The sequence below is a fragment of the Anopheles arabiensis genome, chromosome 2 (genome assembly GCF_016920715.1).
Source record: "Anopheles arabiensis isolate DONGOLA chromosome 2, AaraD3, whole genome shotgun sequence".
Lineage (NCBI taxonomy): Eukaryota > Metazoa > Arthropoda > Insecta > Diptera > Culicidae > Anopheles > Anopheles arabiensis.
In genome coordinates, this window is record NC_053517.1 from 106,374,560 (window position 1) to 106,390,092 (window position 15,533).

Genomic DNA, 15,533 nt, shown 5'->3' on the forward strand with positions numbered 1-15,533 from the left:
TTATTTGCTTTTATTGCGCAGTAAAATTAACAATTGAAGTGATTCCTGCACATTGCTGTTGCGTTGTGTCACCCTGTGTCATGCAGCCACGGATAATCGGGAGTTTTTGCTTGTTTCAAATGAAACGCTTTTTACCGCAAGTCCTTTCACGCTTCGATGATTTTCTTTATTATGCTTTATTGAACATTCTTAAATTTACGAAAAAAAATTGAATTAGAATAAGTCCTCTACAATGTTATTCATAATTTCCTCCGCTACATCAAGCTCACGCGTTCGAATCTGCTCCAGTACGTACTTTTTCCTTTCCTGCAGCACTTTGGCGTACGATTGTAAGTTTTGCTTTGTTGCCGCCATCGAATCTTTCGCCTCGGTGATCTTTTTTGATACCAATTTTCTCAAAATAATGTCTATCTTGTGAACGTTTGACTGTTCCATCGGTTCTGCTACCATCTGTACTGCTGGGCTTTCCTGAGGATGTTCAAAGCAATATTGTATCTTTGTCATAATGAGTTCGTAATCGACACTGCGACCGTTAATTGTTATGAAATCATGCTCTTGGTGGTAAAGCTTGCCGCATGGTTTTTCTAAACGCGCCCACATACGATTGATTACATCTTCACCGATTGGATGGGCTCTTTCCCGATTTCGTTCCAGAGCAAGCGAAAGAGTCGTGTCGAAATAGGATTCGAAATAGCCGATGAAAAGTTTCCGGGCAATCTTTTGCCATTCTACGCGCATGCTTCTGTAGTAGTTATTATCATCGATTACGAAAACAACGTCTGAGCGCATTAGGCTTGAAGAAATGCACAATTCATGTTTAAATTCTTGACGCCAACGAAACAACGCTTCATCTAGTAGAGAGTGGTCGTTCTCTTTTAGGGCATGTATGATCATTTTAATGCAAGTTAATAGCTTCTGACGGCTTGTCTTGTACAAACCGAACACATCCCGAAACGTATCATAATGACGATCAATCTTGATGTACGAATCATAACATACGTGAACTACTTCAAACCTTCGGCCCGGTAACGCAAGGAGCTGCTGACAGTAGGTGCTTTTCCCTGACCCCGGGATGCCGACGAGCACGTTCAAACATATTCTAGCCATTTTGTAAGTGTAACTAAAAAAACGATATAAAAATAAATCACTAAGCATTGGCCAGGCGGTGGTGGCATGGCTCTATTATGCTACGGAAGGTTCTGTGGAGTTTGATGCGGTGGCCACTTCGGGCGTTGCTGGAACTGCTGCTGCAGCTGCTGCTTGTTGCTCTTGTTGCTGCTGCTGGGCTTCGGCTACCATTTTTGCCTGCTGTGTCTCCACCTCTGCCAACCGGCGCTGGTTAATGTCCGACTGCACGCCAACGTACACCTTCAGCAATCGCTGATTTACGTTAGTAAACTTGAGCACACAATTATCAGCACACGATACTTCCTCACGCGTCAGATCCCGGCCGAACAGATTGTCCACGCAGGAGTTAAAACACATGTCGGTGATTTTGTTGTACAGTTGCAGAAAATCTTTGATCTAGAAGAAGAAAGAAATGAGGCCAGTGGCAAGAAATAACGTAATAATTCGACTTACATTCCGTAATTCGTAATCCATCCTTGCGGCGCTGCTATTTACAGAGGTTTTTCGGTTTGTTTACATGTTATTTAATCGAACACATGCTTTTGACAGTTCCTTGTAAAGCGATTCGAGCAGTGTTGAGGGGGTTGTAAGTGCTCGAAATAGAGTTTTAACCGTGTTTAACCGCTTTTTGAAATTAGAAAACAGAAAATTGGAATGTTTTGTGCTTCATAAAAGTATTTGTAATAAACACCCTTTTTTAATTTTAAGGACCAATCAAAACTCTGAAAATGTCTTGCATTTATTATTCGATCAAAAATACTCAAAGAAATCATAAATAACATTTCCTCAAATGTTTTAAAATCACACACGCACGGTACGATAAATAATCATTCACGCCGCGCTAATCTATCTCTATCTATTCACACAAACACACAAACAAACAGAAAAGACAAACATTCACACCTATTCGACAATTTAAGGCACAATTCAAACGGAGAATTCAAATGCATCCCGCAGCAGGAGTTTCGGCCTCGGGCGTGTTTTACTCTGCCTTATTCAGCTGAGCAAGATCCGGAATCCGACGAAACAATTTCCTTCCAATGCCAACCAGCAGGCACACGTGGCAGGCGTGCAGGACCAAGCTGCTCAGCACCGTGCTCGGGTACGTGTTCCAACAGAATTCCAGCAGCAGAAGAAGCAAAAACTTCAAACTGTTCGTATACTCCGTGTACCACGTGAGGTAGGGCAAGCTGTGGAAGTACCACACGTAAAACTGGTAGTGCAAGCTACGCGCACAAACGATGCCGATAAAGTTGGACAGGAAAATGGGGAGCAGGGCGAGTTGGGTGGATCGGTCGAAGTGGATGGAAAATTTGTTGGCCGCTGGGTTCGCTGCTGCCGGTGATTCCGTTTCCACCGGGGCGACATTCTGCTGCTGCTGCTGCTGCTGCTTACCGGACATCTTTTTAATGCCCTTTTCGAACGATTTCAAAAACTTTTCCTGATCCTGCGTTAGCTTTTCTTCTTCGTTGTCTTTTTTAGTGGACGGTAATGCTTTGGCATTCAATTGCTTGCCCTTCTTCACCTTTTCCTTTTCGGCCCGATTTTGTGCCTCTATCTGTGGCATCAGCATCATCTCCAGGTGGCGCAGGCGGCAGTAATTTTGGAAGTACTTGTAGCAGGGCGATGCAAACACGAGCAGCAGCGTGAGATGCAGTCCGAGCAGTGCCAGATGAAACACCTTGCTTTCGAACACTTCCGGCTCGAGGAAGCGATAGTTTACTGTCCACTTGTGCTCGAACACGCGCCCCAAATCGAAGCTTCCCTTAAGGTACTGCCACGGATGGGTAAGAAGGAACGGAGCACCCAGGATCAGCTGTATCACTCCACAGACCGTCAGCTGAAGGGCCGTTTTCAGCCATCCCAGGTTTGTAATGTACAGCAGCAGAATGGCCGGAGCAAACAGAAGGATGTTCATCTTTACCGATACGCCCAAGCTCAGCATTACGCTGCCGAGCGTCCATCGACCGTCAATGAACGCATTCAGGGCGGCGTAAAGGAACAGGATCGCAATCGGATCGTTGAACAACCGCAGCACGTAGATGGAGTGAATCCGGTAGGAGGTGAAAATAGTAATGACCATCACGTATGGAGGGACTTTACGGCTCTTACAGTACAGCCGGAGTACGAGCATCAGCTGAAGCAGATAGATGCCAACGAAGACATACTGGGCCAAGCGAATGTTGGTGCCTTGTGATGTTAGGAAGTACAGCGCGCTGTAGATGTAGACAAACCCGGCAGGATAGACGAGCGGACCGGTATCACCTGTGTGCAAGAGAAAACAGTATTCATCAAACATGAATTACACAAAAAGTCTGCTTCAACAAACCTCGCAGCAGCGAATAGTCGGTAGTGCCGTTGAGAAACCCTTCACACTCCTGCATGTACGCCTTCCAATCGATTTCGGTGTAGCGCACATTTTGCACCACGAACACGTTCAGCACCAGCTCAGCGGCCAAAATTAGTATAGAGATCAGCGGCAACCGGGCCGGGTCGAAGACTATCGATTTGGCAAACGTTAAGCTTACGTACTCCTTGCGTATCTTGGCGAGCAGAGTTTGCGGTTCCTTCCGCGGCACCGGGGACACCGATTTCGATTGATTGGCTGGAATTTTCCCCATCGTTCCTCTCCAAGGCTGGTTGCTGGATTTGTTTTGGTTTTTTTTGCTCTTTGTTGGTCTAGTCTCACCCCGGAATACGTCACCCCCTATATGTCACACAGCAGAATAGCCATGCGAGCAAACTGCACGAATCATAATCGCATCTTTGACTTTTCAATCTTTTGAAGGAATGTCCCGAGCAAGGACTGTGTAGGAACGATTTGACAAGTAGCCAAAAGTTCGTTACAGGCAGTTTGACGTATAAGAGCTCTTTTCGATTCAAATTTTATTTGTGAATAAAATGATAAATCGGCCTGGTTATGGCAAGAAACATGTTAATTGGTTCATACATTTTACACGAAGAGTATGTTTGCCTGTAGTAACAGAAAATGTTTGAGGAAATGATAAATTTTCAAGGGCTTTCTGCTGTCAAATGGCATCCCGAGCCGCAATGATGGTTGATTTTTGACAGCAATACGGTGACATCCCAAGCCGCAATGATGGTTGATTTTTGACAGCAGTACGGTGACGTCCCAAGCCGCAATGATGGGTGGTGTTTGACAGCTTCACGGTGAGATCCAAGGTGGATTAAAATATCAGGTGGTAGATTTGGGCCTTTAAGGGGTCGCCATAGTTGAGGGACTTTACGTCATTTTAGAACCGTTAACCATTGGTTTCCGCACACGGTAAAAGTAAGGCTCAGCCCTTTACGTTACAATGGAGAAGCGTTACATCCCTTAAAATATTCCCAAGCAGCACCTTTAAAACAGTTTTGTCATCCACGTGACCGACCAGTGCATATTATTTGAAAAGTATTTTAAATGGCAATGAAAAAAAAAGATCATTGCTTCAAAATAAATCGATATTTACGCGATTAAATTTTTAAATTTCAAGTAAATAACAGGTTTAATATTATTCATTGTTGCACTATGGTTTATTAAAAATAGTCTAAAGGAGGAAGTTCATAAACACCCTAAAAGCTTTCAATTGGAGTAACATTTCCTATGAGTAGAAAGTATAAAATATTTAAAATATTTAAAAATAAATTTATTAAATATATGAAATATAATTATTACCTTTTCAATCTATATTTCCAACCCATGCCCATTTTGAATAAATATTATTTTAGGTACGCGGGCTCTTTTTTAAAGTGAGGTTAGTGAAGTTAATAAGCACTTGTGTGTATTACATTATCCTGCTTTATCAATGGCTGGGTGAATAAAAAAAAACCATTTTTATTACTAATTCTTTTTTAATGTATAAGATTGTTATAATTATAATTCTTGAATGTTAAAATGATAGCTTAATAATAATATTATAACTTATTTATACTCATTAATTATCAACGAATTTTAGCCTTAATAGCGATTGCTTTACTTTATGTTTGTTCAAAAATTGTTGCTTTTTTAGTTATCATATAAAAATAATCAATATTAAGCCATGATTAGCTATCAATTTGCTCATCCACGACAGTTAAAACAGGCGTTCAAAAATACTGCTTGGGTTTGCGATAAACAGGCGTTACGCGTAACGCTAGCATAACGTAGAGGGCTGAGCCTTACTTTTACCCATTCCCAAACACGTGGCGCAAAATCACGCAAGCGGTTGATACGAACATGCAAATTTAAACTTTCTGTTTGATCGAGAGCTTCATATTTAATTGCAGTTGTTAGAAAACAATTTAATAATTAAAACAAACGTATTCTTCAATACTTTTCAATCGAATCGAAGACAATTTGGTACAACTATGATGATCATTTTATCACCATGGTCAAAAAAGTATCACTGAGACTCCTCTGAAGAAGCTACAACTTGACTAGGTAAGAGGGAGTCACAAATACTCAAAATAGTTGAAACTGAACTTTAACTAACACAAGAACCAATTCTCATATACTGTTTTTCTATTCGATGAGACTAGTATTGGGTAAATCTGACTTAGTTTCATGAATCTAAATGATGAAAGATTCAAAATTCTCGAGAGATTCATGAATCTAAAAAGATTCATATGTCTCGAATAATTTACGAATATCTAGAAATTCATAAATTTTCAAAGATTCATAGATATTGGGCTTCTTATTATTCTTCTTCTTGGCGTCATGCCAGCCTATATATGCTTTCGAGGCTTCTTGACAAGTACAACACAGCTAGCTAGTTTGATTTGCTACGGGGAGACGGTCTTTTGCAAGATTTGAACCCACGACGGGCATGTTGTTAGGTCGTGCGAGTTAACGAATATACCATTGTATGAGATCGAGTAAATTAAATACATATTTTATAAACCATACATCTCCAAAGACTCAAGAATCGCTGGGGATACATGCAAATTTAAACTTTCTGTTTGATCGAGAGCTTCATATGAAGAATCTTTATGGATACATTAATATTGGAAGATTCCTGAATCTTACGAACTTCAGATTAATTTCAGATATCTCATGAAGATTCAAAAATCTTCAGAGATTCATAAATCTATAGAGAATGATGAATCTTAAAAGATTTACGAATCTTTAGAGGTTCATAGATCTTTGGAGATTTGATTCGAGATTCGAATCACTCATCCGCATGATTGAATCGAATCAGCATGATTTGCATGATTGAATCTCAACAAAAGATTCATGAGAATTTGTATTCTATTATAATGCGAACAAAATTTAAAGTTGTATTATGATTGGCAGATTGATAATAGATTGATCGATACGTTCATCTTTAATGACTTCTGAATGATCAGAAAGGGAAGAATCGCCACACAACGAAAACAATTAATTCATTGCTTATCAATCGATGTCGAACAACAACACAATATCCCAAAAACTTTACAAAATTTAACGGAACTTACGGTCTTAAGTATCATTCGCATTCCCCTGTCCATTACCCACAGCGGTAGCCCCAGGGCACAGGAACAACACTCGCGTTGTTATCAGACTCCCTCGTTAGACTCGGGCGTGTAGTAAAATTTGTTTACACATGTTCAAAGCACAAAAGATAACGAGCCGGGTTCGGTCAACGAGACAGCTCCCCACTCCTCTACGTACACACACGGTCTGACTATCCCAAAACTGTTGCCAAACAACAATTCATACATCAACAAACCAATATAGTGTTGTCTTCCACCCATAGACCCTAACTATCTCCAAAGGGCCGTCCTGACCTCCGGTCAAACACAACACAGTGCGGCGGCAACACACGAAACACAATCGTTCGAAAATCAGTGTATAGAAAGTAACGCATAATTCCAGTGAGCACTGGGCAGAGCGCAATGAGACAAGACCGAGAGATGATCTACAAACAATCCGGGAACAATAAATTCAAACTCCCATTATGACCGTGACGATCATTTCCTATCTAATAGTCCCTTCTCCATCTGCAGACAGCAATCGGAGAGGTTAATATTTCACCGTCGCTCTTGGGTTGCGTTCTCTGGTTTTGGGTTAAAAATAGACTGACCAACTTACCCAACCGGGTACCGTACCACCTTCCCCCCCTTTTGCTGTATATATACGTGTATAGCAGGCGGGCGGTTTGTACGCTTCCGTCCCAATGGCTTGTCGGACATAAATCATCGAACATACGATCGGTATACGGAACGAACGCAATGCTTTGAAAGTATTATTTTATTCCCCTCCCCCCTCCCCCTTCAAGTTTTACTACACCTGATGCCGTAGATTTTCAGCTGAGCAATCCTTCACCTACTCCTCCTCCACCCCTCTGTTGTGGCCCTGTTTCGCCTGCATTTCGAGTTGTGCTCCGATTCCTTTCCCCCAAAAACGACACGATCGGGTAACGAGTTTCCCTGTCGAACGACCATCACATGTGCGGCGGCACATTTTATTTGCCATCCCCCAACCAAGCTTTCAGCGTTCCCGACCTCTCTTGACATGCTTGACATGGCCCCGGCCGTCCGTCGTGCGTTAGACGACGCCGCATACACCCGCCCGGGGAGGTAACTTCATTTTATGCTTTTTTTTCATTGCCCTCTCTCTCTCTCTTTTTCGTTTAGCTGTTCCGTTTCACCGCAGCCTGACCTTGACTTTGAAAACGAAAACACAATCCAAGTGACTCAGCACCATTACCGCGCGATGATGCCGGCCCAACACAACACGCTAACCGCGAACGGTGTGTGTTTGCTCGGTGGCGGTCGAAGGGCAGAGAGTTTTTCTTCGTCCGCCTTTTTGGGTCTTCCTGTTATTCCCACCCGACACCACCGATTCGCAAGAGCTCCACCAAACCTGTATGCATGAGAAATGAAATTCCTCCCATTCGGTGGGAGGGGAGGAGGGAAGGCCACCCGAAAATGAAGTAACCCATTCAAGGCACCGGCAAACGAAAAAAAAAAAAACAAGTACACCAAACCGAAAGCGGAAGCTGAAAAGGAAATTAATTGAATAATAAGCAGTCACTAGGGGGGAGGGCCTGGGTCCTATGGGGGCTTATCGCACCAAATTCCCGAGAACCCGCATGTGTTTGTAGGTTTGTGTGTAAGCACCAAAACGGGAAGGAACTACTTGAAAGTGCACATGCGTAATGAGGGCTCCCCACAATCGTTCGACACCTGGAAAATGGACGAACCTATCCGTTCCTCCAAAACACACCTTCTTCTTCACCTTCACGACCTCCGCAGCAGGAAGTTTAAATTCCAAACACACAGAGGGGGGGGAGAAGACTTGTTTTGATTCCGAAACCAAAAACAAACACGACAACAACCAGGAAGAAGCTCCTAAGGAACATCATCTTCAATGTGATCGTACGCAGTTAGAGCATGCGAGGATCGAGATGATTAGTTCAATATCTAACCCACCAGAGGGGGGTACACTACATGGGCATGACGCAGCCCATTTGGAGCTGTGTGTTTGTATTTGGCTCAAGAAGTCGATGCGATCGAGCACATGCACGTGCGCCGTTTGGAGTGCGCCTCGGAAGTACGGTTTCAATCGATCGTGTGATCAATTCATCAGTACCCACTTCACGCACCTGTGTGTACCGTGTGTGTGTGTGTTTGTGTGTGATGGATCCAATGTAATCCCCAAGCCGCACTTTAAATGGCCGCCGTAACCTTGCACGGGGACGTACGTAACGCCTGGACGTTCAGAATTCCGCCAAAGGACGCCACCGTACCTGTTTGCTTCCGATCGTGATCGCTTGTTAGCCCGTACTGAGATATCCACGGGGAAGGGGGGTTCGATACACCCTTCCGGGGTGTTTAAACCCCCCCCCTCTCAAAGAATCCACTTGCCGGTCTGTATCCTTCGATCACGCGATCGTGTACAACGTACGGCATGTGATTTGGATGGTGCGTGAGAGGGCAATGGTGATGTGTTGGTTCTCTATTTGGCCTGCCCGAATTCGTGCTTCTAAAACCCATCCAACCGGCAAGTGCTGTTACAAATTAGCGCTACACACCGGCTGTGTGTGCCAATGGCCTACGTGATAGATGCAAACGGTAATCAGAATAGACCTTGCGAAAGGGATTCGCACGGACCAGCTGAGCACGAGAGCACCGTGGCAGCGGCCTGGGCGGGCGGTGGTGGCGGTTATGCAAAGCAAGTTTCCTCATCATGATGAGGAGGATCGGGTCACATTCTCTGACACATTCCGTACAGCGCACACAAGGCACACCACCAAACGGCAGGCAATACACCACACTTCATGCCGTCAACCAGTCTCTCTCGTCACACTCTTTTGCCCGAGTTTGCGTCGAAACGGATTAGCGTAACTCATGTCAATTCCGACCCAACCCGAGCACCTTCCTCTGTTAGTCCCGTTCCCCCTTTTGAACAAGCTCCTCCAATGAGTTCGCTGAATCACTGAACCAGAGGAGTATGTAATTTAAGCACGTAAAACTCTGCACCCATCTACGCACGAAGGGGACACACTTAAAGGGGAGTGCGGGAGAGGGTTTGGTATTTTGGCAAATGGTACCAACCGTTCCGCAGGATCTGCACACTCCGCTTTCTCGCGTTGCGCACCGGATGCATCGAGTGCGATACAATTTTGGGAGACAGTACGGCGGGCGAGCCCACACATACACACACTTTGGGGCACGCGAGTGTGCCGGTGATGTGAGGAGGAGTAGGAGGAAGCTGCAATTGCAGCTTCTGCGTGCGATGATGATCGTTTCACACCTATTTTTAGTAACCGATGCGCATGACTTTCCCTTAAGTCATGCCCGTTCCGCTCCACCTTTTCCACCAAAACCTCACACACCTCGATCAGGCAAGATGAGGGGATGGCATCTAGGAATCTAGGAACTTGCATCACGCGATGCTGCTGCTACTGCTGCTACCATGCCTCTAACCGCAGCAGGTTCATCCTCTTTCAGTTGGTTGATGCACCTGCGCTGAGAGCCACGGCAAGAATGTGGCCACCACCAACACGAACCATGTGGTGTGTGTGAAGAGTGAGTGTTTGCGCATAGTTTAGTAACCTCAACCCCCCCCCCCTCCCTCGCAGTATGATGTATGTACGCGCGCTAATTTGCGCACCGATGGTTGCAGCAAAAAAAAAAAACAGTGGATTAGTCACCTGATGATGTCCGATTGGCACGGTAATCGCCGCAGCCGAAAACCCGGAAGATGGCAGTACCGTAACTACACCTGGGGAAAGAGAAGAGAGTGCGCGCGTGCGAGAAAGAGCAGTTGTAATCGTAAAAATAACACATAACTTGTTTTTAGTTTCACAGTGCAGTATAGAGGGGCTTTTAATGGGGTAGCGAGAGAGAGAAAGAGTATGCGAAAGGACGAACCGGGTTGTTGCATCTGATAAGATGCGATAGGTGGCGCACCTGAGATCACTCTACGTACTCAGCCACAGGTAGCTCTATAAAAGGAAAAGTAGACGTATAATTCTTGAGAGGACAGCTTTATGAGTGAGTGTGTGGGGAGTACAAGGGGACCGGACGATGTTGTTTGTCTCACCATGTGTCGCCCCGTAAACAACATTCTTGTCACCCCCCGTGTTTGTGTCGCGATGAGTACATTTGCTACTTTGCGCCGCGCTTTTCTATGCATTGCAACTTTGCCAATGCGGATTAGTGGAGCGACATGGCAACACACTCATGTCTCTCAAGCTCGGATGTGTGCATACTGTTTGACACATGGAAATACCTCAAGGTCTTGTATTGTGTCTTTAGGGAAGATACTACTACTACATATCATGTGGACTCTTCAAATCAAATTCTATCTGGAGAGATAGTTTGATCCATAATGAGTTTTGTTTCTTCCTGACAGCTTGGGAGGTAACATTTCTACGTTGAAAAAACTGTTTATCGGAGCTGAATCGTAACAGTTACTATATTAGGTTCTTCTATTTGGCGTAACGTCCGTTAATGGGCCCGTATATGTTAGCGATTCGTTCCTTGAATGAGACAGGTACAGTCTTTGAATAGGAATAAGTTCAGTATCAGTGCTAAAATGGGTATGAGTTAGGAATCAATTTCAGAACCCCGATATGGGTTCAGAATCAGTCCTAGGACCAGTATAGGTTCAGAATCATTTGAAAGATCAGTATAGTATCAATATGTTCTAGGACCAGTTCAGTATCAGTTCCAGCGATGAGTTGAGAATAAGAGCCAGGGATGATCTGGGTTTAAGGTAAGGTCGAAAATCAGTTCGAGGACTGTTATGGATTCGGGATTAATTTCAAGACCGATATGGGTTTAGGGCGGCCTACGCCACCATAGACCGGAATGAGCTATGGAACATCATGCAGCGGTACCAACTTCCCTGGGAAGTTGATCCGGCTGTTAAAGGCCACCATGAATGGGGTGCAGTGCAAGGTGAGAGTATCCAACATGACATCGGAAATGTTCGAATCTCACAGACAAGGTGACGGTCCCGTCTTCTCTTCATTATCGCCCCTGGTAGGTGTCATTCGAAGCGTGGGACTAGACAACGACATCCGTGGCACGATCTTCTACCGGTCTCATCAATTTCTTGGCCTCGCGGATGACATCGACATCATCGGCAGGACAACGGCAAAGATACACTCAACTAAAACGGGAAGCAGCAAGAATTGGACTGAGAATCAATGCGACGAAGACGAAGTACCAGCTTGCCGGTGACTCAGACCATCTGGGAGGCAGTGTATTAGTTGACGGCGACAGTATCGAGGTGGTAAAGGAGTCTCAGGACGGTCGTTACTTCGGACAACGGCATCAGCAGCGAAATCCGGACACGCATTGTGCAGGGGAATCGGGTATACTATGGGTGAGATATATCGCACATTGATTCGCCCGGTGGTCCTCTACGGACACGAGTCCTGCACCTTCCGAGAGGAGGATATAAACGCTCTGGTCGTGTTTGAACGAAGCATCCTCCGGACCATCTTTGGCGGTGTGTTGGAGCATGGAGTTTGAGCTACGAGGAGAAGGATGAGCTACGAGCTTGCAGAGTTGTACTGCGAACCGAGCATCCTGACGGTGACGATAGCTGAGGCATGTTATGAGGATGCCGGACTCATGCCCCACCCAGAAAGAGTTCGATAGCAATCCGTCGGAGCTGTCGGCGATCGGGTGTCTACATAACTGCAGCCAGAGACCGAGCATCCTGGAGAATGATTGTTGACCGGGTCATGTCACATCGACGTGCTCTAATCTTACTCCTAATAATATTACTTCTAATGCCTATGTTGATCTTATTGAACATCCCCAAACAAAGATCCCTAATGTTTGTTAGATCTCCCGCTCGAATGATCCACTTTAATTATCCGCAACAAATCGTAAATTATACATACACTTTCCGGTTGGAATTTTGTATAATCAGCCATTCGACAATCGACAAATTGCCACTAAAATAAAGCCCTCCATAAATGTTCCAAACAACAACAGCACCGTACCAACCAAAAACCCATCAACCCATTCCAGCACCCCAATGTGTGTTGCATTTGCGATCGATACGATCTTCCAAATACGATAAGCGGTGGTGTGGTGGCCGCCTGCTTGAGGCTCGAGCGGTCGGTATAAAAAATAATAAATAAACCTCGCCCTCCCCTGCTACTCCCATCATCATCCAAAACAACATAAAACCATCCCTTGCAAGCGCTCTCCTTTACAATCCTTACGTTTGCGAGTTGCGTTCTTTTTTAACGGCCTATAAATCAAACTTGGGACTTTAAAAATAGTCAACTTCGGCGCGTATGGCTTGAAAGGGAAGGGTAGGATTGTGAGAGGGATCAAGCCCCCCTAAAGAAAGAAAAAAAAAACGAATAACCCTGCCGAGTGCATCTCAATGTCAAACGAGAACGAAAGAGAGAGTGCGTGAGTGTGTGTGTGTGCGCGCGTAGTGGATAGAGATCAAGCAAAAACGATTATAATAATTTTTGGAATCAGACATTCTTGCCTTCCTCTTTTTTGCCTTGCGTTGCGCATATAAACCTTCGCTCGTATCGTTCGCGTATTTCGATTGCAAAACACCCCGAATTTCCTTGGCATATTATGCCGAAGGGCGTATGCTGTGAGCTAGAGAGGGGGGGACTCCTAAGCTCCACTCCGATCCGGGACACATCAGCGAAAGCGTACAAACAAAACAAACAACAAATGTGTTTGCGCGGATTGGATCATTCTGTGCCGAAATGTGCCCTCTTACGATGCGCGCGGCATGTGCTGCAAAAGATCGTCCTACGTTCAAGCTGTTTACAGTATTGTATTGGGATGTCTTTTTTCGTTTGTTGTATTTCGTTTTGTTACCCACGACCCTAGCCACCCTTCAAGTTTTAGCATTTATTTCCTTTTTTTGTTCGAACGAGTTCTACCCTTTTTTGACTTCGGCCCACGGATTTCTGCGCATAGCGCGTCGCTCCGTCGCCTCCGATCGCGCTACAATGTTGCGGCACCCCCCTTTCCCGCTCATGTTCTGATCATGATCCTCCCTCCTCAACAGCCCCGCGTGGACGTGATCCAATGGGTAGTGTGCGATCCGAACGAGTGGCCCTTTAAATTTACTTTATAACACGACAAACAAACTCAAGGTCTTCTCCGAATTTGCCACCAACGAGAACTGTGTGTGTGTTTGGATGTTGTTGATCGCTTCGTTGATGTTTTATGCTTTGTTTTATGTGCAATGGCGTGTGTGTGTGTGTGTGCGCTTTTTGTTGCGCGTCCAATTCGTAAGCCATATATATTTTTGTCTTACTCCTAAACCAGAGTTCCGACTTCTTGCGCTTTCTTGGGTAGGCGAGGCGTGCAGTGTCGAGGTTTAGCAGCGCATAAGCTGTTCTTATGCTGGCAAGCATAGCATCTTTTCCACTGCAAATGTGATTCATTCGACTCACATTTCACAGCAACTAAGAAGTGGAAGTTCTCTTGCGTTGCCCGAGAGATCAACAAAGTAAATGGCCGTACGGTGTACAGTTTTTGAATGGATGATTTATTGGCATCAACGAAGCACACGAATTAAGCTCGCGCATTCGCTCCCCAAATGGTGGTTTCGAAACCGAGAACACCTCCACACACAAAAAAACGGGCCCTTCGGCCCCTCGGGAGCATGAAATTAAGGTGTTCTTGTGCGCCGCGTACGAAACTCGCTGACAGCCTGACCTGATCGTGCTGCCAAGCTGCACACGATAGCCCTTTTCCGTCGCAATTACTAAGTCGCTCCTTCGCGGATCGAATCGAAATCTCAAGCAGTACAACCCTATTGACTGCTCTTTGTCCCTTGCCTGTCAAATCAAGTCCAAGGGCAGTGTTGTTAAAAAAAACGGGCCATTGAGCTCTAACGCACCGCGGTGTCAAATTTCCGGCTCTAAGTCTCCCCACGTGGGAGCTCTCCGGTAGGCCATAAATTAGCATTACATTGACAATCGTCCCGCTCTAGTAGTAGAGTGGAGGAACTGGTAAAAAGGGCCACCCTAGTACACCCCGGCACGCTTGCTCGGGCAGCTGGTGCTGTTAATAAGACATTAATCATCATCTAGTTGTCTCCAAACTCCCCCCCCCCTCGATCCGGTCAACGGCGTGGAGCTCTCCGTTCAAGGGTAGAAAGTCGTCAACCGTTTGGTTGGTTTTGGGGGATCAGAGCGCGATCGTGAACCGATCGTGAACCCCTCGAATGGTCGAAGACCTTCCTTACCTGGTGGTGGTGGCGCTATTATGCGCGGTTCGATCGTCTACTAACATAGTGACCACGGGGCAGGACCGTTCGACAATAGGAAACTGATTAGTCATAGTTGGTGAATGGCCGCGTTGCGGGGGGACCTAGGTTAAGCCTTATTTGCATATAGCGGTAGAACACCACAGCTGTGTGGTACACTACAGGGTTTTATAGCAACTCGCTCGCACCAACGGAACAGAGGGTTCTTGCTTTGATCGATAATTAACATGTTTTCCTTCGCCACATCAAACTACCTACTCCCGCTAGAGGACGAGTTTGATCTACGAAACAATCTCTCATAAACTGTTGTGCCACCTCACAGCTATGAAATTGAGATATTTGTAACGGCCCCGAAGGGCGACATAAACACTCTGGAGGTGATGGGATTTGTTGTTGCCATTCCTTTGAAGTCATCAATCCTCCCCGCCGTACCACAGCGTAACACGATCAAACTACAGTGTGTGTGCGGTTGGGAAGTTCGTAAACAAAGTGCTTATCGTAAACGACGTAATTGCAAAACATTGGGTGCGCGCACGTTTGTCACACGATCTCCACCACCACGGGACATTGGTGGTGAATGGCGCAGTGAAGTGCACCTGTACCCGGACATCAAACATCCCGAACACCGCGGATATCCTATCCAAATACACATCGAACGTCACTATGAGTCGGATTTAAATTGGACGTCTAACTTCCTACGATCTCACGACACGGTTCCGCTTCATTG

General features: G+C 45.4%; 3 protein-coding genes across 3 annotated transcripts; all 3 read right to left on the reverse strand.

Moving 5' to 3' along the window:
• Positions 1-157: 157 nt before the first annotated feature.
• On the reverse strand, positions 158-1,176 carry LOC120895200 (L-seryl-tRNA(Sec) kinase). Its single transcript, XM_040298318.1, has one exon. It carries the CDS (start codon positions 1,153-1,155, stop codon positions 214-216), a length of 942 nt encoding a protein of 313 aa, XP_040154252.1. The 5' UTR covers positions 1,156-1,176; the 3' UTR covers positions 158-213.
• Positions 1,151-1,706, reverse strand: LOC120895201 (mitochondrial import inner membrane translocase subunit Tim10B). Its single transcript, XM_040298320.1, has 2 exons — positions 1,582-1,706; positions 1,151-1,524 (listed from the first exon to the last, which is right to left on the reverse strand). The coding sequence occupies exons 1-2, from the start codon at positions 1,600-1,602 to the stop codon at positions 1,183-1,185; spliced, it is 363 nt and encodes a 120-aa protein (XP_040154254.1). The 5' UTR covers positions 1,603-1,706; the 3' UTR covers positions 1,151-1,182.
• Positions 1,707-1,821: 115 nt separating this feature from the next.
• LOC120895199 (lethal(2)neighbour of tid protein 2) lies at positions 1,822-3,918 on the reverse strand. Its single transcript, XM_040298317.1, has 2 exons — positions 3,458-3,918; positions 1,822-3,393 (listed from the first exon to the last, which is right to left on the reverse strand). The coding sequence occupies exons 1-2, from the start codon at positions 3,747-3,749 to the stop codon at positions 2,111-2,113; spliced, it is 1,575 nt and encodes a 524-aa protein (XP_040154251.1). The 5' UTR covers positions 3,750-3,918; the 3' UTR covers positions 1,822-2,110.
• Between the last annotated feature and the right edge of the window lie 11,615 nt (positions 3,919-15,533).